Source organism: Oncorhynchus mykiss, chromosome 9 (assembly GCF_013265735.2).
Source record: "Oncorhynchus mykiss isolate Arlee chromosome 9, USDA_OmykA_1.1, whole genome shotgun sequence".
In the NCBI taxonomy this organism is placed as follows: Eukaryota; Metazoa; Chordata; class Actinopteri; order Salmoniformes; family Salmonidae; genus Oncorhynchus; species Oncorhynchus mykiss.
Genome location: NC_048573.1, coordinates 33,778,799 through 33,802,200, shown reverse-complemented (window position 1 = coordinate 33,802,200; position 23,402 = coordinate 33,778,799). Strand labels below are relative to the sequence as shown.

At 42.4% G+C, this 23,402-nt stretch overlaps 1 protein-coding gene across 10 annotated transcripts; it reads left to right on the top strand.

Annotated features, from left to right (window-relative positions):
- The first annotated feature begins 701 nt into the window (after positions 1-701).
- On the top strand, positions 702-22,753 carry LOC110531946 (dystroglycan). Of its 10 annotated transcripts, none has more exons than XM_021615477.2 (4): positions 725-991; positions 2,911-2,978; positions 6,434-7,023; positions 17,830-22,753. In XM_021615477.2, the coding sequence occupies exons 3-4, from the start codon at positions 6,655-6,657 to the stop codon at positions 20,113-20,115; spliced, it is 2,655 nt and encodes an 884-aa protein (XP_021471152.1). In that variant the 5' UTR covers positions 725-991; positions 2,911-2,978; positions 6,434-6,654; the 3' UTR covers positions 20,116-22,753. The 10 variants fall into 10 exon arrangements, with proteins under 10 accessions (XP_036843726.1, XP_021471156.1, XP_021471152.1 ...); XM_021615476.2 differs by having other exon boundaries at positions 2,911-2,982; XM_021615478.2 differs by having other exon boundaries at positions 2,911-3,001.
- The last annotated feature ends 649 nt before the right edge of the window (positions 22,754-23,402 follow it).

Genomic DNA, 23,402 nt, shown 5'->3' with positions numbered 1-23,402 from the left:
GAACATCCAGTCAGTGGGAAAATAACAATTTGCGCAGAAATTCTTTGGTTGTGTAAACAGTTTAATCAGCTGTCCGAGTGGCTGTTCTCAGACGATCCCGAAGGTGAAGAAGCCGGATGTGGAGGTCCTGGGCTGGTGTGATTACACGTGGTCTGCGTTTGTGAGGCCGGTTGGACGTACTGCCAAAATTCTCAAAAATGACATTTGAGGTGGCTTATAGTACAGAAATTAACATTCAATTCTCTGGTAACAGCTCTGGTGGACAGTCCTGCAGTAAGCATCCATGCTCCCTCGAAACTTGAGACATCTGTGGCATTGTGTTGTGACAAAACTGCACATTTTAGAGTGGCTTTTTATTGTCCCCAGCACAAGGTGCACCTGTGTAATGATCATGCTGTTTAATCCTCTTCTTGATATGCCACACCTGTCAGGTGGATGGATTACTTGAAAAAATGCTCACTAACAGCGATGTATACAAATGTGTGCACAAAATGTGAGAGAAATATGCTTCTTGTGTGTATGGAACATTCCTGGGATCTTTTACTTCAGCTCATGAAACATGGGACTAAAACTTCACATGTTACGTTTATATTTTTGTTCAGTGTAGATGCATTTATGGCCCATTTTACCTGGGCCCTGTCAAAAACAAATGAGGGTGCGAATCTGAAAAGGGGAGGAGTCATCTACAGGCAGAAAAATGATGGCCACAACCTGAAGATCCGAAAATGACGGGAGAGCAGAGCAGCAGTGGGGGAGGAGACTTGCACAGTGGTAACCTTTTCAGCTGACTATGCTACGATGTTTAAAAATACCTTGACAACTAAGCAGGATAGCGGTGACTTTTCAGGTTTGACCTACCAATTTGTCTTTATTTCTTGTGACACCCAATACGTTTAAACGATGGATATGTAGGCTTTTGAGTTGGTTTTATTTTCATACAGATGAGAAAGTGAAAGGGAGAAAAGAGGAATGTCTTACCAAAAATAACAAGGTCAGTTTGGGGTTTCATCTTCTGCATCTCTCAATAGAATATGTAGCTATTTCACAAAATGAATCAGTTGTATCATTCAGCAGTGTCATTTTTAACGTTATTTCCTAAATTCTTAGTCTCTTTCATTACCATCCATTCTAAAGACTAACTTAGCTAGCACACTCCTCGATTAGACTGCATCTTCTCAACGGAAGGTTAACAACAGTGTTCATACTTCGTTTCTCGTCAACATCTCCAAATAATGGATGGAAACGGGAGAAAATAAGCCACACGTTCGTATTTTGCATTGAATCGATTGTCTACGTGGATTTCATAAGTAAGCTAACTACTTTGGGCAAGATAGGGTTTTAAGTGTAGCTTGAGCCTACCTAGGTCGAGCACACGACTAGCTGGCTAAAAGCGCGAGCCGTTTTCCGCGTATAACAGGTGCATCTCTCGCTCGAGCACTGTAATCTGCATGGAATACTTTATTACAACTCATTTATTACATATTTGCTACCAAAACAAATCCACTCACGTTCGAAAATGCATTTTTGCCAATAAAAGGTTGCGTTGCGATTGACGTTGCGATTGACGTGTTGCAAGTGTTTAGCTAGCTAACGTTATAATGTTGAAGTCTAAAAAGGAAGCTAGCTAGTTAGCAATGTCTAGCTTGCGAACAGTCCACGCGAATCGGGGCAGGCAGGGCCCTCCTTTGTAATGACAGATTCTTATTATTTTGGTGTATCTGGACTATTTCGAGAATTCAGTGTTAAATAATTGATGACCTCATGTAGTAGCTATGTTAGCCGTTTGCCAGTTCTGTGAATATAGGGTTATTGCTAGCTATATGAATATTAACGTATTTAAGTAACGTTAGCTACTTATTTTTAGCGCGCATATTTTGCATATCGGGGGTCTTTATATATTTGACCTAGACTCGTTTAGCTAGCTAGCTATTTAATTTAGGACTAGTTAGCTACATTGTCTCACCCTACAGCTAATCGTTTGGCTTTCAGACCTGGGATGTATTTATTACGGTAATTCTGTTGCCAAACGCTTCATAAACGGAAGCAAATGGAACGAAACGGGGAGGGACTTGCCCTAATTTGTCCAGTAGAATCTCTCGTTTTAGTTGAACGTTTTTCAACAGTTTGGATTCATTCTTACACCCCTGATCAACTCAAATAACTCGCTAAATCAGTTGAGTTCTCTCTAACTCTGTTTTATTGGCTATATTGTCTTACAATTTTAATCGCATGACACTGCTGCTTGGATTTCGCAGCAATGTTAGTTTACTTTCACCCCTTTTAAAGGTAGCTTTACATACCCCCTATGTCAAGGTCAACATTGAATAGCCTACTTACTTCTAGCTAGCTAAATTACTTGCCCTGCAACTAGCTAGCTGTTCAATGGTTGGGGTCTGACTGGTTAACTTCTTAGAGAGGGATATGGAACATCCAGTCATCTGAGATTGCAAGGCACACTTGTCCAGTGGATATATTTAATATTCAGATCATGTGTTATCCAATGGCTGCTTTGGTGGATGTGTTGTGACAAAACTGCACATTTTAGAGTGGCCTTTTATTGTCCCCAGCACAAGGTGCACCTGTGTAATTATCATGCTGTTTAATCCTCTTCTTGATATGCCACACCCCTCAGGTGGATGGATTACTTGGGCAAAGGAAAAATGCTCACTAACAGCGATGTATACAAATGTGTGCACAAAATGTGAGAGAAATACGCTTCTTGTGTGTATGGAACATTTCTGGGATCTTTTACTTCAGCCAATTAAATTTGCTCTTAATGCCACTGCATTTGAGGCCCAATTATTTTTTATTGTTTTAAATTATTTCCCACTGTACAGGTCAAATAACAGGCAAATAATTGTAAAGGGGAATGAAGCATAGAATGTAATGTAAACTCTTCTTCCTTGGTAGGAACCGTATGGAGCAGACACTCTATATGGGGATGAACAGAGCTATACTATTCTGACTGCAAATATACAGTAGGTAGGAAACCATTGGCATGGTAATAACATTTGCTTTACCTTACGCAAGACATTGAAGGCCTAACATAATTATTTGCACAGCCCCAAGGCCTTATTCAAATGATTAAAACAACTTTTTAGTTTGAACCCTTTGTTTTATGTTATTGTATGAGTGGGGAGGATCTATATTCACAGTTTGGTTGTGATTTAGGCGACTGACAAACCTTCTCAAGATTACAACTTTCCCTGATTGCAACTTTGCCAAACTTGAAATCTTCAAAGTATACATTTTATAAAGCTTCCAGAGGACGTTCTTTCTTAGGCCTATATCACCAAGGCCTATTATATGAGGATGTGTGTTACTCTATAGTGAAATGCTCCTTGGCATTTTGTTGAATATAAAGCACCTGCTGTTTAACAGATGGCCTAATCTTGGCTAACTGAGGCTTCCAACTAGGGCCTATGTCAATGATCTATGTTCTCAGGAATGGCTGTTGGATATAGGCTACGACTGAAAAGAGATGCACTTGTTTTAGGGGAACAGACAGACACAATAGACACATGAATTAAAATCTACTCAAGTCTTTACAATTGGGTGTGACACATCTGACTCCTTATGAAATTCACTGCTTTTGTGTTTGTTTTGATTGCATTATATCCCTCCTTGCTATTGCACTGTAGTTACATATGGTGCGAACAGCAACACATAAAATACTTGTCTTGCTTGTTTAGGAAATGGGCTTTGAAATCAAGCCTTGGTTTGAACACATGATTGAATCATGTTCAGGAAATGGGAATATGATAGAATCTAGGCCACAGTGACTAGAGCGCTCGCTTTGATGCATACTGTGGCACAAAGAGATTTTTGTAGAGCATTGCAAGGTGTATTAGCTAAACAAAATATAAACACTTTTATGTAAAAATGACAGGTGTGTTTTACTTGTTTGTGCTCTTACATTTTAAGTAAACGGAAGTGAATTGGATGATCGAGTCTAACAGTCCATAATGTAGGCCTAGGGCTGTTTTTCTATTTATTTGGAATTTAACAACCTCTTCGAATGTAGGCCCTACCAGTTTGCCAGCTTGGCCTTGTCTCTTTCAAGGAGGCAGCTTTAGAAACCTATAGAAAGCGTGACTCAACTGTGTTTCTATTCAGACTGCTCTGAGTCAGGGTCTCCTAGCAGAAGAGAGGAGAGAGATTCATGCGGGGAGAGTATCGGGAGAGTGCAGACTAGAATCATCTCTGATGGTTTGATTGGGATCTGTAGCCTACTTCTGCATGTCTCAACATGGTTAAGGAGTAGCATCAGTGGGCCAAAAAAACAAGCCATCTACTGGTCAAACAAATGGTTAACAATCTTCTCAAGTTGAAAAGCAGATGACTGACAACTCAGTCTAATAGAGATTTAAGAACTTGCCAATTGCAAATTATGCTTAATCAACAAATGGGAAATATGTATCCTTGCCTTGTAGCGGTAGATTTTTGAGTAAGCCATGCATTTGAAATGGTGTTGTGTCTGTATCCAGCAAGGCAGATTAGATGGAGGACAGTGCCGATCGAAGACACCCTGTGGATGGGCCTTAATTTAACTTTCCAGTTTACCCAGATGGTGATCTAGTCATAACAATCCCATTCTATGGCAAAAACACTAGTGCTTGCTGCTGGCAATGGTCTATCTACCTCTGTAAAGATATCCATCTCTATCTACCTCTGTAAAGATATCCATCTCTGGGCCTCCCGAGTGGTTCGATCCCAGGCTGTGTTGCAGCAATTGGCCCAGCATTGTCCGGGTTAGGGGAGGGTTTGGCCGGCCGGGATGTCCTTGTCCCATCGCGATCTAGCGACTCTTTGTGGCGGGCTGGGCGTATGCACGCTGACTTCGGTCTCCAGCTGTGCGGTGTCTCCTCTGACACATTGGTGTGACTGGCTTCTGGGTTAAGCGAGCAGTGTGACAAGAAGTAGTGCGGCTTGGCAGGGTCGTGTTTTGGAGGATGCATGGCTCTTGAGCTTCGCCTCTCCCGAGTCCGTAAGGGAGTTGCAGCGATGGGACAAGATTGTAACTACCAATTCAATGTCACAGAATTGGGGAGAAAAAGGGGTAAAATAAAAATAAGATATCCATCTATACCTACCTCTGTAAAGATATCCATCTCTACTTACCTCTGCAAAGATATACATCCATCAAAAAGTGTAGAAGTAAGAGATGGTGCCCGACTGAGATTAAAGGTGTGATATATTGAATGAATTAAAGCACGAAAACGTTACAATTTTCATTCCATGCTCAAATGATCGGCTCTCATCTTTGACTGTAGACTGAATCACTATGAGTGAAGGCTCCCTTGGAAAGCACTTAACCCTAATTTTAGATGATTTGCTGCCTTAGCATTTAAGTTGAGGTTCTGCCATCAATCGCATCTGATAGCGAAAGCAATGTGATGACAGCGTTTGGCCTCTGAGCAGCGTTGGCCGGGCTGGCAGAACAGAGTCAACAGACCAGGGAATATATATATATATATATATATATATATATATATATATATATATATGTCTGTGGTGCTGAACTTTCTCCTTTAATTAGCAACCAGGCAATAACAGCTGTCAGAGTTGTAAAGAGTAGGTCTAATTCTCCCCAATAGGCCATGTAAATGCTCTTTTCTATGCAAATGTTCTTCCTAAAGATGGTTTGTTATAGTTCTGATGAGCTGACGTCACAGCCTAGCTTGCTTAGCATTAGGATTCCAGGCGATTGGCCGACCCTGGGCTGCCTGTCTCAGCACTACAGGATTGTGGTTGGCACAGTCGAGGCTCTAATACCCACCCCCAGGGCACCTAATTAAAACTTACAACCAAGACAAATGACCTTTGACTCTGTCTGCCATTTCACGAGAACTGCTATTCTAAAAACTCCATGACATGCAAAGAGGAGATCAGTGGGAGATCAACATACCCTCTTAGCAAATGATTATGGCACTTGAAATGTTTCGATTTTCTCAGTCAGTATCGTAATACTACTTTTTGCTTGGTCTTCTGTATTTTTTTCGCACCTGTTTGTACTTAATCTATTGTTTTAGATTCTGTTTGTTCATTTAGTCAGACCTCCTATTAGATTGCTAGTTCATCATTACTGTGACAAAGGCAAAAACAAACTTGTACATATGTAAATATACTCGTAAATATGTTTTAGCTCTCAGTTTTGCCCCAGTCGTTTGTTTTGTTGTCATTGATACATTCGCCCACTTCATGGGCCATTGCATTGAAATATTGTTGGCAAACGGTTCTTTCTCACTCTCTAAAAAAATGTGTAAAACCCAACCCTGAATATCTGTTGAGAATTTTCTTTGTTATTATACAGTTGAAAAAGGTCATGCTCGCACAAGCATGAGAGGTCTTTTGAAGGCAAATAATGCTTGATGAGTTTATTAATTTAAAAAACGATCAGATTCTTACACGAGTTGATTCTCTTTCTTTGCAGTGGCTGACTAACATGGCTGACTAACTACCTGCCACGGACTCTTCATGGATAATAGAGGAAAACAACAAAGGAAACACAAAATAAAACCTAATTAATTATCAACAAAGACATTAAACATCCAGAAATAACAACCCGCCATCGTTCCATCACTTTGACTTCCAGTGCATGTGGCCCTGAAACATTCTGAAGAGAGGAGGTGGGGAACACATAGGCCTACCACTATGCACTGTAAACAGAGAGGCTGGGACTATGGAGGTGTAGGGAGAACCAGGCCTCCAGGCAGAACTATTCCCCTGGTGCTGGGTGTCCTGGTGGCTCTGGTCCAGGGCACTGTACCTGGGGGACCGGTAGTGGAGGGCCTGGGGGAGATGGTGTTGGTGGACCTGGAAGCCTCCATGCACTCCTCTGTCCTCTCCGACTTGAATGCTGCAGCCTCTGTCACAGAGGGACCTTCCATGGGTATCCCAGAATCCCTGGCTGCGGTCACAGAGGTGGCCCCCGTAGGCATCCCAGACTCTTCAGCGGTGGTGGGCCAGGGGTTCCAGTTGAGGATTCCACCCAGGTTGACGAATGGCAGTTGTAATGTTCAGGTAAGCACTCATGAGTAGGATGTTACTACCAAATAGGATTACTAAGACGTTCCTATTAAATTACTAGAGGGGCTATTGTTATGTAGTAGGTAGTGTAGTGTTAGCACACAGGTAGGCAACACACTATCTAGGTAACAGATCTAGGTAACACTTCCACACTTGATCCCAGGTGGCATCAGCCGGGTCCAGGGGTTGCCAAGGTTACATTAAAGGGATACTTAAAGGGATACTTCAGGATTTTGGCAATGAGGACAGTCCGATGATCTTGTGGATAGCATTTTTATGTGTATGTGTGCAGTTTGAAGGAAGTTGCTACACGCTAACGCTAGTTAGCCTTGGCTCGCAAAACTACCTCTTAACTTCCTTCATACTGGACACAGAGACATAAAAATGGTATCCACGAGTTCATCTGACTCCGAGGAAGTAGATAATAACCAAAATCCCAAAGTATCTCTTTTTAGCACAGGTCACATTTCAGTTGAAGGCATTCAGTTGTACAACTGACTAGGTATTTCCCTTTCCCTTTCTGCCATTTTAACATGGTTGTCAGTCAGTGTCCCAGCTTGCAAGCCATTTCATGGCCATGAGGCCTTTAGTTAGTTTTTTGAGTCTTTAGTTTGGGCATGCCTTTTGTATTTCTCCTTTTTTGTACGTATTTATCTTTCGTCACCATCTGAACAATAGTAATCCGCTTGGACTGGCCAACCAAGGTCAAGAGAGACCGAGCTGGACCAGTAGCGGTGCTAGGTAAAATTACAGAGGAAGCCAAGCCAGTAAAAAATCCATATTACAACCTATGTTGTGATAATTGTGTTGTTTGCTCTATAATCTATTAGTTCATACGCCAGCGTGATATACAATAAGGCCGTGACAATAAAAAGACAACAGTCACACAGTGGCAGAATAAATTAAACTATACATAAGTTTGCTTCATTAATAACCAGAGAGCCATGTCTGTCCGGTGAAGTCCACAAAGTAAAAATTGCAAGTAACAAACAGTTTATATGACCTGCAACATGGTCAAGCAAGCTAATATTTGATCGTTTACCTAACAACTACTGATTTAGAACAACGGAGTTACTACAAGTCAGGACAAAGACAACAGGAGCACTGCCTCCACTATTTCAGCCCCAATTCCAACTTAAACATTTTAAACATCGTCAAATCAACAAGGTTAAGCATTCAGACCCCTTCACCTTTTCCACACTCCTGGTTGTCCTGGCTGTGTGCTTAGGGTCGTGTCCTGTTGGAAGGTGAACCTTCAAGCTAGTCTGAGTTCCTGAGCGCTCTGGAGCAGGTTTTCATGAAGGATCTTTCTGTACTTTGCTCTGTTCATCTAGTCTCCCAGTCTCTGCTGCTGAAAAACATCACCACAGCATGATGCTGCCACCACCACGTTTCACCTTAGGAAAGCTTGGCATTCAGGCCAAAGAGTTCAATCTTTGTGTCAGACCAGAGAATCTTGTTTCTCAGATCCCTAGATCTGTGCCTTGACACAATCCTGTCTCGGAGCTCTACGGACAATTCCTTCTACCTCGGCTTGGTTTTTGCACTGACAACTGTGGGACCTTATCTATGCCTTTCCAATTAATGTCCAATCTATTGAATTTACCACAGGTGGACCCCAACCATGTTTTAGAAACATCTTAATGAGGCTCTCAAGGAGAGTTTTGAGGTGTCCCCAGTTTGTGAAGTTACTCATGTTCAGATTAGTGCTGATTTGAAACCAGATAGGGAGGATAATTAGTTGTATGGGGACTTTCTTTGTCAAACTAGAAAGTGGTTTCCAGGAAATGGTTCTCCCCAGTGAGAAAGGTGGTTCTTATGTCTCTAGCTGAGACCTGGGCAGAGATATCATATCTAGTGTACCCTCTGAAGGTTGAGAATAAGGTTGATTCATGTGTCAATTTAGGAGAGACGTTCTTTGTTGGGTTGAGTGACACTGATACGCTAGGCTCTATTTGTGTTCTGAGAAATTAGTTGGTTTCCCCAAGTGATCTGTTGAAGTCAGTTTGTCAGTGAGTCTTTTGTTCCATTAGCTGACATGTGCTTTGTCACGGTAGAGGAGGTTCATCAGGTTTTGATTTAGCTGACACTTCTCTGTGTGCTATTTTCTTTAAAAAAAATATATTTCACCTTTATTTAACCAGGTAGGCCAGTTGAGAACAAGATTTACAACTGCGACCTGGCCAAGATAAAGCAAAGCAGTGTGACAAAAACAACAACACAGTGTTACACATAAACAAATGTACAGTAAATAACACAATATAAAAATATATATACAGTGTGTTCAAATGTAGAAGATTAGGGAGGTAAGGCAATAAATAGGCCATAGAGGCGAAATAATTACTATTTAGCATTAACACTGGAGTGATAGATGTGCAGATGATGATTTGCAAGTAGAGATACTGGGTTGCAAAAGAGCAATAAGACAAATAACAATATGGGGATGAGGTAGTTGGTTGTGCTATTTACAGATTGTAAGCTGCTCTGACAGCTGATGCTTAAAGTTAGAGAGGGAGATATAAGTGTCCAGCTTCAGTGATTTTTGCAATTCGTTCCAGTCATTGGCAGCAGAGCACTGGAAGGAAAGGCGGCCAATGGAAGTGTTGGCTTTGGGGATGACCAGTGAAATATACCTGCTGGAGCGCGTGCTATGGGTGGGTGTTGCTATGGTGACCAGTGATCTGAGATAAGGCGGGGCTTTACCTAGCAAAGACTTATAGATGACCTGGAGCCAGTGGGTTTTGCGACTAATATGTAGCGAGGGCCAGCTAACGAGAGCATACAAGTAGCAGTGGTGGTTACTATATGGGGCTTTGGTGACAAAACGGATGGCACTGTGATAGACTACATCCAGTTTGCTGAGTAAATGACATCGCTGAAGTCAAAGATCGGTAGAATAGTCAGTTTAACGAGGGTATGTTTGGCAGTATGAGTGAAGGAGGCTTTGTTGCAGAATAGGAAGCCGATTCTAGATTTAATTTTGGATTGGAGATGCTTAATGTGAGTCTGGAAGGAGAGTTTACAGTCTAACCAGACACATAGGTATTTGTAGTTGTCCACATATTCTAAGTCAGAACCGTCCAGAGTAGAGGTCGACCGATTAATTGGAATGGCCGATTAATTAGGGCCGATTTCAAGTTTTCATAACAATCGGAAATCTGTATTATTGGGCGCCGATTTCCGAATATTTTTTTCATATATATATACAGTGCCTTGCGAAAGTATTCGGCCCCCTTGAACTTTGCGACCTTTTGCCACATTTCAGGCTTCAAACATAAAGATATAAAACTGTATTTTTTTGTGAAGAATCAACAACAAGTGGGACACAATCATGAAGTGGAACGACATTTATTGGATATTTCAAACTTTTTTAACAAATCAAAAACTGAAAAATTGGGCGTGCAAAATTATTCAGCCCCCTTAAGTTAATACTTTGTAGCGCCACCTTTTGCTGCGATTACAGCTGTAAGTCGCTTGGGGTATGTCTCTATCAGTTTTGCACATCGAGAGACTGAATTTTTTTCCCATTCCTCCTTGCAAAACAGCTCGAGCTCAGTGAGGTTGGATGGAGAGCATTTGTGAACAGCAGTTTTCAGTTCTTTCCACAGATTCTCGATTGGATTCAGGTCTGGACTTTGACTTAGCCATTCTAACACCTGGATATGTTTATTTTTGAACCATTCCATTGTAGATTTTGCTTTAGACTCCATCAGGTTTTCTTCCAGAATGGTCCTGTATTTGGCTCCATCCATCTTCCCATCAATTTTAACCATCTTCCCTGTCCCTGCTGAAGAAAAGCATGCCCAAACCATGATGCTGCCACCACCATGTTTGACAGTGGGGATGGTGTGTTCAGCTGTGTTGCTTTTACGCCAAACATAACGTTTTGCATTGTTGCCAAAAAGTTCAATTTTGGTTTCATCTGACCAGAGCACCTTCTTCCACATGTTTGGTGTGTCTCCCAGGTGGCTTGTGGCAAACTTTAAACAACACTTTTTATGGATATCTTTAAGAAATGGCTTTCTTCTTGCCACTCTTCCATAAAGGCCAGATTTGTGCAATATACGACTGATTGTTGTCCTATGGACAGAGTCTCCCACCTCAGCTGTAGATCTCTGCAGTTCATCCAGAGTGATCATGGGCCTCTTGGCTGCATCTCTGATCAGTCTTCTCCTTGTATGAGCTGAAAGTTTAGAGGGACGGCCAGGTCTTGGTATATTTGCAGTGGTCTGATACTCCTTCCATTTCAATATTATCGCTTGCACAGTGCTCCTTGGGATGTTTAAAGCTTGGGAAATCTTTTTGTATCCAAATCCGGCTTTAAACTTCTTCACAACAGTATCTCGGACCTGCCTGGTGTGTTCCTTGTTCTTCATGATGCTCTCTGCGCTTTTGACGGACCTCTGAGACTATCACAGTGCAGGTGCATTTATACGGAGACTTGATTACACACAGGTGGATTGTATTTATCATCATTAGTCATTTAGGTCAACATTGGATCATTCAGAGATCCTCACTGAACTTCTGGAGAGAGTTTGCTGCACTGAAAGTAAAGGGGCTGAATAATTTTGCACGCCCAATTTTTCAGTTTTTGATTTGTTAAAAAAGTTTGAAATATACAATAAATGTCGTTCCACTTCATGATTGTGTCCCACTTGTTGTTGATTCTCCACAAAAAAATACAGTTTTATATCTTTATGTTTGAATCCTGAAATGTGGCAAAAGGTCGCAAAGTTCAAGGGGGCCGAATACTTTCGCAAGGCACTGTATACTTTTTATACCTTTTATTTAACTAGGCAAGTCAGTTAAGAACACATTCTCATTTTCAATGACTGCCTAGGAACTGTGGGTTAACTGCCTTGTTCAGGGGCAGAAAGACAGATTTTCACCTTGTCAGCTCAGGGGTTCCAATCTTGCAACTGCACAGTTAACTAGTCCAACGCTCTAACCATTGCACTCCATGAGTAGCCTGCCTGTTACGCAAATGCAGTAGAAGCCAAGGTAAATTGCTAGCTAACATTAAACTTATCTTATAAAAAACAATCAATCATAATCACTAGTTATAACTACTAATCCAGTTTAGCAGGCAATATTAACCAGGTGAAATTGTGTCATTTCTCTTGCGTTCATTGCACGCAGAGTCAGGGTATATGCAACAGTTTGAGCTGCCTGGCTCATTGCGAACTAATTTACCAGAATTTTACGTAATTATGACATACATTGAAGGTTGTGCAATGTAACAAGAATATTTAGACTTAGGGATGCCACCTGTTAGATAAAATACCGAACGGTTCCTTATTTCACTGAAATAATAAACGTTTTGTTTTCGAAATGATAGTTTCCGAATTCGATCATATTAATGACCAAAGGCTCGTATTTCTGTGTGTTATTATGTTATGATTAAGTCTGATTTGATAGAGCAGTCTGACTGAGCAGCAGCAGGCCCGTAATCATTCATTCAAACAGCACTTTTGTGCGTTTTGCCAGCAGCTCTTCGCAAGCACAGCGCTGTTTATGACTTCAAGCCTATCAACCTAATGGCTGGTGTAACCAATGTGAAATGGCTAGCTAGTTAGCTGGGTGTGCGCTAATACTGTTTTCAACGTCACTCGCTTTTAGATTTGGAGTAGTTATTCCCCTTGCGCTGCAAGGGCCGCGGCTTTTGTGGAGCGATGGGTAACGATGCTTCGAGTGTGGCTGTTGTCGATGTGTTCCTGGTTCGAGCCCAGGTAGGGGCGAGGAGGGGGACGTAAGCTATACTGTTACACTGGCAATACCATAGTGCCTATAAGAACATCCAATAGTCAAAGGTATATGAAATACAAATGGTATAGAGAGAAATAGCCCTATAAATACTATATTAACTACAACCTAAAACCTCTTACCTTGGAATATTGAAGTCTCATGTTAAAAGGAACCACCAACTTTCATATGTTCTCATGTTCTGAGCAAGGAACTTAAACGTTAGCTTTTTTACATGGCACATATTTTACATGGCACACATTATTAAGTGTTAATTCAGTATTGTTGTAATTGTCATTATTACAAATAATCCGCCAATTAATCGGTATCGGCTTTTTTGGTCCTCCAATAATCGGTATCGGTATCGGCGTTGAAAAATCATAATCGATCGCAAGTTGGTCAGGATGATATCTAAGAGGGTGACCATGGTTATGGGAGGGAGGAGATTCTTATGGGAGGGTGGAGATTCTTCCCAGTCATGTTTCAACATTAGTGAGTATTCACAGGAAGACTGACTCTGGGGTTTTCGGGGTAACAAAGCTGTGTCTTGTGATGAGAATCAGGAGCTGGCGGAAAAGCTAGATCCACCGGTTTTGTCACTTTTTATTTTATTTTACCCCTTTTTTCTCTGGGTTCTGGATTTGAGAATGGTTTTCTTGAGGGTTTTTGTTGTCCGTTTGTGTAACTGCAGCTCTAGGGATTTATAGTGTACATATTTTTTCTCTTCAGATAAGGAAGTTTTATGGAAAGAAAGAAAAAAAAAGTGTATAATGGTTTGGAAAGTTAGGGGAAATTATATGGGTGACCTATAGCTAGGTTTCCATCCAATTGGCGACAGATTTTAATGCAAATATTCTAAAATCTATATTTTTTGTTTCCACCAAACTGACTTGATAAAAATCAGTATGTGATGACGTAGTGCACACAATGCACCTTTTTGTTTAAGTTTTCGTGTACCGAATAAATAAGTTAAATGTTTCCATCGCATTTTCAACTCTGCTGATAGTTTTGTCACAAAAACTTTTGCGTTAAATAGCAAATGCGCCTACTCTGGTCTTGGCACATGCACTCTAGCCAACAGCTCACAGATATGTGAGCTGTGTATGCTGTGTATGCTGTGCAGGGAGGCTAGTCTACATGATGAGATTATTATGGATAATATTTTTCTTTGTCAAACTGCAGTCAAGCATTGATCATCATGTCACCAGAATAAGACCCTCAATATTTATTGGAAAGGAGCATAGTTTAATCAGGAAAATGTTTATGATGATTCCACTGGGCCTTGAAAGAGTCCTGATGGACTTCATATTGAAAATACAAACAAGATCTTTAGTTTTCTCCAGAGGCGATACCATGAACATACGGTGCATTCGGAAAGTATTCAGACCCCTTGACTTTTTCCACATTTTGTTATGCTACAGCCTTATTCTAAAATGTATTAAATACATGTTTTTCCTCATCAATCTACACACAATACCCCATAATGACAAAGCGAACACAGGTTTTTAGATTTTTTAGCAAATATATAGGGATGCACCGATATGAAACTTTCGGCCGATACCAATATCCAATATTTTCCTTGCCAAAAAACCCGGTACCGATAACCAATATAACATTTTTAGCGCCCTTAAACACTCTAGTACAGTTAAATATTTGAAACACATGCACAAATATATAGAAAACAGAGATATCTAAAGTCAGGGCGTGACAGTACCCCTCGCCCCTCCAAAGGTGCGGACTTCCGGGTGGGCATCTACCCGCACCCTCCCGGACCCTCTAGCCCCCCCTCCTTACACTGATCCCTCCGCTTTTGTAGAACCGTGGATCATCACCGGAGGCTCTGGACTGTGGATCATCGCCGGAGGCCCCGGACTGGGGACCGTCGCTGGAGACCCCGGACTGTGGACCGTCGCTAGAGACCCCGGACTGGGGACTGTCGCTGGAGACCCCGGACTGGGGACCGTCGCTGGAGGTCCCGGACTGGGGACCGTCGCTGGAGGTCCCGGACTGTGGACCGTCGCTGGAGGTCCCGGACTGTGGACCGTCGCTGGAGGTCCCGGACTGTGGACCGTCAGTGGAGGTTCCGGAGTGTGGCCCGTCGTTGGAGGTTCCGGAGTGTGGCCCGTCGTTTGAGGTTCCGGACTGTGATACGTTGCCGGAAGCTCCGGACTGGGAACTGTCGCCGGAAGCTCCGGACTGGAAACTGTCGCCGGAAGCTCCGGACTGGGAACTGTCGCCGGAAGCTCTGGACTGTGGAGGCACACTGGAGACCTGATACATGGTGCCGGCACTGGTGGTACCGGGCTGGTGACACGCACCTCAGGGCGAGTGTGAGGAGCAGGCACAGGACGTACTGGACTCTGGAGGTGCACTGGAGGCCTGGTGCGTGGGACCGGTACAGGTGGCACCGGGCTGAAGACACGCACATCAGGGCGAGTGTGAGGAGGAGGCACAGGACTTACTGGATTTAGGTCAGGGCGTGACACTATCTTTGTGCAGACTATCAACAGTAACCAGCACGTTGCTGGTATGTTAACTATTGAAGGTTTACTTTTGTAAAGCACTTTCCCTAAACTAAATAAACTCAGTGAGTAGATTGATTGGCACTTCTTTTTGTTCAGTATGTGCTGTGTGAATGTATCAACTTCTGTACTGCTCAAGAAGTTGTGGCTTGCGGGATCATGGTGGTGCTTGAATGAACGTCCTATATCTCAAATACAAATAGCACGACATTCCTGCATGTAGCCTTGATTTGTTTGCAATGGTAGACCACCACAGGGCAGGTAAATGTTGAACTGGAAAGCAGAAATGCGCGGAAAATTGACTCTGACTCTGTATTAGAGGTCGACCGATTAATCGGAATGGCCGATTAATTAGGGCCGATTTCAAGTTTTCATAACAATCGGAAATCGGTATTTTTGGGCCCCGATTTCCGGATTTAAAAAAATATATATATATTTTATACCGTTATTTAACTAGGCAAGTCAGTTAAGAACACATTCTTATTTTCAACGACGGCCTAGGAACGATGGGTTAACTGCCTTGCTCAGGGGCATAACAACAGATTTTCACCTTGTCAGCTCGGGGGATCCAATCTTGCAACCTCACAGTTAACTAGTCCAACGCAATAATGACCTACCTCTCTCTCGTTGCACTCCACAAGGAGACTGCCTGTTACGCGAATGCAGTAAGCCATGGTAAGTTGCTAGCTAGCATATAAAAAACAATCAATCATAATCACTAGTTAACTACACATGGTTGATGATATTACTAGATATTATTTAGCGTGTCCTGCGTTGCATATAATCTGATAATCTGAGCATACAAGCATACAAGTATCTGACTGAGCGGTGGTAGGCAGAAGCAGGCGCGTAAACATGAATTCAAACAGCACTTTAGTGCGTTTTGCCAGCAGCTCTTCGTTGTGCATCAAGCATTGCGCTGTTTATGACTTCAAACTTCAAATCAACTCCCGAGATGAGTGTAACCGAAGTGAAATGGCTAGCTAGTTAGTGTGCGCTAATAGCGTTTCAAATGTCACTCGCTCTGAGCCTTCTAGTAGTTGTTCCCTTGCTCTGCATGGGTAACGCTGCTTCGATGGTTGCTGTTGTCGTTGTGTTGCTGGTTCGAGCCCAGGGAGGAGCGAGGAGAGGGACGGAAGCTATACTGTTACACTGGCAATACTAAAGTGCCTATAAGAACATCCAATTATCAAAGGTTAATGAAATACAAATGGTATAGGGAAATAGTCCTATAATTCTTATAATAACTACAACCTAAAACTTCTTACCTGGAAATATTGAAGACTCATGTTAAAAGGAACCACCAGCTTTCATATGTTCTCATGTTCTGAGCAAGGAACTGAAACGTTAGCTTTCTTACATAGCACATATTGCACTTTTACTTTCTCCTCCAACACTTTGTTTTTGCATTATTTAAACCAAATTGAACATGTTTCATTATTTACTTGAGGCTAAATTGATTTGATTGATATTAAGTTAAAATAAGTGTTCATTCAGTATTGTTGTTATTGTCATTATTACACATGTTCAAAAATCGGCCGATTAATCGGTATCGGCTTTTTTGGTCCAATAATCGGTATCGGTAATCGGTCGACCTCTACTCTGTATGTTCCTCTACCTCATTTCCGTAATCCTTTGTGCCCAACTGCTTGATCACAATACCATACTTATTCCAGTCTTCCTGTTTATACTGAAATACGTTTGCGGAGTTTACCTTGCACATAAGAGCCAGCTCTCTTTGTAATTGGGAACAGCCATTACAGCTGAACAGAAAATGGCCTTACATCTGTGTGTGGATGGAGAATGGAGAGAACCAATACTTTTTGGGAAGTATTGTAGTCCAGCTCAATAAGCTTAACTTTACGTAACCACAACCGCTTGATTATTTCCTATTTCCCCTTCTCCCAGCTCGTATGGCAATTTTGAACCTTACTGCACATTTTTCTGTTTGATATTTAACATACTCTAGGCCAGATCATTCTGTTGCAGCAATTAGTTTCAGCCTTAGGCTTCTCTATAACTAGCCAAATATTTACATATTTGCTATGCTATGCATAATATTATGTCTGTGTGTTTTTTTCTCTCACTGTATCACTGCTGAATGAGTTTTACTGTAGTGCAATTTGTTCAATAAGGAGTTTATGAATGGGATAAGATTAATATTGGCTCCTTGTATTATTGGGAATGATATCCTGTCACATCGTAATGTCTCAAAATGAAGGGGTGATGACTCGGCGGCTGTCATTTTGTGAATAGGTGGTAACTGAGCAGAGCTTCCTGCTCACTTCAACAAAAGGTTGGTAGAGACAGCAATACACAGATTAAATGATTGAATGGAAAAAGTGAGACTGGGTTTTCCATCTTCAGGGCTGTATGATAAACCCTTTTATAATAATACCCTTAAGATTACTGTACAGTTGGGTACGTTTTTATTGGCAGAATCTGCCTTTTGTGTGAAACACCCTCTCTATTCAGTGTTTTATCTATGAGCCATAACTTCCCCTCATCTCTAAAGCTTTCTTCTCTCCTTTTGCAGTTAACTGAGGTGGGAAAGGACAGCTTACCCTCCTGGCTGCACTGGGACACTGGGAGCTGCATCCTACAAGGCCTAGCCCTGGAGCAGGACAAAGGTGTCCACCATATCTCCCGCTCTGAGATTAACAGTGGCCATGGTCTGGAGGCCTTCTCTATTGAGGTGCATCTAGAAGAGCGAGCCGACACTGAGCCGGCCCTTTTTGCCCTCCAGGCTGAGAGCAACAACCTCCAGTCCTTCATCTGCGGCAACGAGGAGCCCGTCACTGTCCTCACCATCATCTTGGATGCTGACCTCACCAAGATGGACGCCCAGCAGAGGGTAGGCCTGCTGGCCAGCATGAAGAAGTTTTCCGGTGTCACTCTGGAGCACATGAAGGTGGTACCCGTCGTCAACAACCGCCTGTTCGACATGTCCGCCTTCATGGCCGGGCCTGGAAATGCCAAGAAGGTGGTGGAGAATGGGGCCCTGTTGTCGTGGAAGCTTGGCTGTGCCCTTGACCAGTCCAACATTCCGAATATCAACAGCGTCCAATTACCTGCCAAAGACGGGTCCATGTCGTTCAAGTTAGGCTACCCAGTGGTGGGCTGGCACATCGTCAACAAGAAGCCCCACTTGGTAAAACGGGTCAGGAGGCAGCTGGGAAACACCCCCACTCCTGTGCCCTCCCTTCTCCCCCCAACGACTCATCCCGAGCCCCCTACTCGTATCATTCCTACCCCCACATCCCCTTCCATCTCCCTAGCCACTGACAGCTCTGTCCCCCCTGTCCGTGGCCCCTTGCCCTTGCCGGTGAAGCCCACTATCAGGCTAAGAGATCAGATAGCCCACACTCCTACTATAGGGGTTCCTCATCCCACTAGGATCCTGGGCACCACCAGTACCATCCTTATACAGCCTACTATGACCCAGCCTGCTATTCCAGAGGCTACTGCTCTGCCCACCCCACCAAGCACCACTCGAAGGCCCAAGACTTCCACCAGCAAGAAAACCAAGAAGCCCAAGATCTCCACTCCAGCGCCTAAGGAACCTAAAACCACGACTAAGCCACCCAGACACACCACCCATTTGTCTCCGGTTCCTGACTACAACAACGAGAAGCCCCAGCTACGCAATCCCATCGACGAGGTGAACGCCTGGGTCGGGACCTACTTTGAGGTAAAGATTCCTCCAGATACTTTCTTCGACAAAGAGGACGGCACCACAGACAAGCTGCGTCTGACTCTGCGGAAGAACCAAAACGAGGCGGTGAGCGACACCTCCTGGATCCAGTTCAACAGCACCATCCAGCTCCTTTACGGTCTCCCAGAGAGAGAACACATGGGCAAACATGAGTACTTCATGCTGGCCACCGACAAGGCAGGCATGAGCACTATAGACGCCTTTGAGGTCCATGTCAACCGTTTGTCAGTCAACGACAAACCCTCGGTCGTTTTTGCTGCCCGTTTCTACGGCGAACCCAATACACTGACCAACGACGTCCACAAGAAGATCCTCCTGACAAAGAAGTTGGCATATGCACTGGGCGACCGGAACACCAGCACATTGACCCTGCGGAGCATCACCAAGGGCTCCATTGTGGTGGAGTGGACCAACAACAGCCTCCAGCAGAGCCCCTGTCCCAAGGACCAGATCACCGTCCTCAGCAGAAAGATCTCCGACCCCCAGGGCAGGCCAACTCTGGCCTTTTCCAATGCCATGGAGCCAGACTTCAAACCCATCAATATCTCCGTTCGTGGCACCAACAAGTGCCATACCTACACGTTTGTGCCCCCAGGAGAGGTGATTATCCCTGTTCCCCCTCCAGCCACTCCTTCCCCTGGCACGGGTCGTAGCACCAGTGACGATGTCTACCTGCACACGGTTATCCCGGCTGTGGTGGTGGCGGCACTACTGCTGATCGCCGGCGTCATCGCAATGGTCTGCTACCGCAAGAAGCGCAAGGGCAAGATGACCATTGAGGAGCAGGCCACCTTTATCAAGAAAGGCGTACCCATTATCTTTGCAGATGAGCTAGACGACTCCAAATCCCTCCCGCCCTCCAGTATTCCCCTAATCCTGCAGGAGGAGAAGCCGCCCCTGCCCCCTCCAGAGTACCCCAACATGGCTGGCCCTCACAGTACCCTCCTTAACCAGGATCTCCTGGAGTACTCCATCTACCAGGATGAGGACCCCAATGCACCCCCCTATCAGCCCCCTCCACCCTTCACTGTCCCCATTGAGGGGAAAGTGTCCCGCCCCAAGAACATGACATCATACAGGTCACCACCTCCCTACGTTCCTCCCTAACGCTCTCAAAAGCCTTGGCTTTGGGATGGATGAGAGCAGTTGTTTGTATGAAAACAATTTACGTAGGGATTTTACACACGTACTGTAGATTAAGATGGCTTCGACATGGATGGAGTAGGCGACCACACCTGTATGAGCGACCACTATGAAAACGTACTGTATAAGTCTACTACTGGCACAGGAAAACTGTACAGAGACCGTTTGAAACTCCAGCACTCTTTCTTTTGTTGTCCATCATAGTTGTGCTTTCGAATCTTGCTTAATAATATTTTTTTAAATCGGTTCTTGCCAAGAATAATCATTTTTATCTTTGAAGATGTACTGTTTCTATTGTATAGAAAATAATGAAAATGCGGAAGAGCAGGCTGCAGAGGCCTTGGATCAAATGTCACCATGACAACAGACTAGGAGGCTGTCATTCACAAAGTGAATCTTTATACAAATTACATTGTATTGCTTTTATCTTTCTTTGGGCTAGATCTACTAAGATTTTGCCACTGTTATTTTAAGAAGGGAGTAAGACAAAAAGGCAGACTAAAACTATGTTTTATTTACATCATAATCTACATTTATATTATTCTCTTAATCTCTAGCCACGTTTCCATCCGCAGTTTTTCTCAGAGTATAGTCAATCTGTATAAATAAAGATACAAATCATGGCAGCTGTGATCAAAACAGGTAGTTTCGGTTCCATTTTATAAATCATATCGAAGTTAATTTGGAGTCACACAATGATATGGTGTGTGTGTGTGGTCCTCAATGCAGTTTATTAGGCTACAGATTAAATCATTTATGACAAATTTCACAGGATGGTGAAAGTGCATGGTGATCTTGATGCTCTTTTCTAATAAATATTGAGTGTCTTATTCTGATGACAATGATGATCGATGCTTGACTGCCATTTGACAAAAATATTCTCTCTCTTATCCATAATAATCCCATCATGTAGGCTAGCCTACCCGCACAGCATACCCGCATTGTATCTGTACACATACTGTACCAAGGTACATATGCTATTTAACAGTTTTCGTGACAAAATTATTGGTAGAGTTCAAAATGCGATGGAAACACATTGAACTTAAGCGAAAAAGTACATTTTGTGTGCACTTTCTACATTACGCGCTGATTTGTATTCTCAACAAGTTCATTTGGTAGAAAAACACCACTGATGTGAAAATGCTCATGTTTCCTTAATGCCATTTTTTTTTTTAGATTTGCATGAAAATCTATCTCCAATTGGATGGAAACTTCTCTTATGTTACCATTTGTTTATCCTTGTAGGTTGTATCCCCTCTTGAAAATAACAGGTGTAAGACACCTAGTAAAACTAGCCCTTTGTGTCTTGTAGAACTAAACATTTGTTACTGGTAGCCTAAAAAAAAAAAAGTTTTCTTTAACAAATTATGTGACTGAAATATTCTCTGCTATACAGGTACTTGATCAACAAGTAAATCATAGACTCATAGTGAGTGAGCCACACTTGTTCTTAATGTAATGGGATTACAAAACAGTAGTAATAATGACATTATATTCAGCGTATTAACTTGCTGCTGATCTCGTCCCTGAAACGGAGAGATCACTGAGTAGGCTAGCTGACTTTGATTATTCCGGGGTTGCCAAGGTAGTGACAAAGCAAAGCATGGCTGGCTTGGGCCCATAATGCTGGGCCAATGAGATGCTGTGACTAGATAACAGAGAGAACTGACGGAAGTAAAGAATAAGGCTACTAGATTGATCAACTGTTTGTTGCTGTTGTTGATGCAAGTTTTGGGGACCAGGTCTCCCTTGGAACAGAGGTATACTACAAAAAAGCAGGATCAATGAGTAGGGTAGCTGACTTTGATTGAAAATTGTATTTATATATATTTATATTATATCGATTTTCTGGTTCATTAAGAAAGCTAAACATAGACATGTGTTTTTGGTTGTTGAGTCATTTAGACCATGCCCATTTCAAGCTTATCTTTCCAAAAAATAAGTTATTTCAGAATATGTTAGCTGGATAACTCATTGATCCTGCTTGTAGTATTACACCCCCCCCCCCCCCGGTCTCTTGCAAAGACTAACCATTAAGTAAATGAAATAAGAAAATTGAGGGGGAACGTACTGTAATATCACTGCTCTCTGCCTCTATGCTGCTGCACTGTATCGTTAGTGTTCTGCCTGCCTCTGTCATTATCAGTTGAGACGAGGCATGGGGACAAGTATATGTACATAATGGTGTGCCTATGAAACTGAAGATCTCCAAAATGTTACTGTTTTATCAGTAGAGTTGGTTTGGGAGGGTGGGTGGGTGGAAATCATTTTATATTTTGTTTGTCTAGATTTATGATCACGCTTTCATAAAACAAAAACAACTTTAATAGTTTGTGGGGGAAGGGAGATTTATTTTTATTTTACTTTTCCATCACCTGAAAATATTGCATACTGCAAAGAATGCGATGGGGGGGATGAAAACAAGTGAATAATGTAAGTTTCATATCTTATATCATAAGGAACAATGGTTGAAAAAATCTAATGTTTTTACAGATTTTTTGATACAGTCTCAAATTTGTTTTATGAAAAAATATGAACAAAGTATATTAATAAATATATTAATATATTAATAAAGATGAACTACTATTTGTAAAGCCTCAAAGACACTGTATGTTCCCTTCTCTGTTCAGTCTTTTTCCTTGGTGAAAACTGAATTTCACCACCACTGGTTTTGAATTATCACGTTACCATTTTTGTATTTTTTATTTTTTTATTTCACCTTTATTTAACCAGGTAGGCAAGTTGAGAACAAGTTCTCATTTACAACTGCAACCTGGCCAAGATAAAGCAAAGCAGTTCGACACATACAACGACACAGAGTTACACATGGAGTAAAACAAACATACAGTCAATAATACAGTATAAACAAGTCTATATACGATGTGAGCAAATGAGGTGAGATAAGGGAGGTAAAGGCAAAAAGGCCATGGTGGCAAAGTAAATACAATATAGCAAGTAAAACACTGGAATGGTAGATTTGCAATGGGAGAATGTGCAAAGTAGAAATGAAAATAATGGGGTGCAAAGGAGCAAAATAAATAAATAAATAAAATACAGTAGGGAAAGAGGTAGTTGTTTGGGCTAAATTATAGGTGGGCTATGTACAGGTGCAGTAATATGTGAGCTGCTCTGACAGTTGGTGCTTAAAGCTAGTGAGGGAGATAAGTGTTTCCAGTTTCAGAGATTTTTGTAAGTTCGTTCCAGTCATTGGCAGCAGATTTCTTCTATTTAAAAAAAATATTTGACCTTTA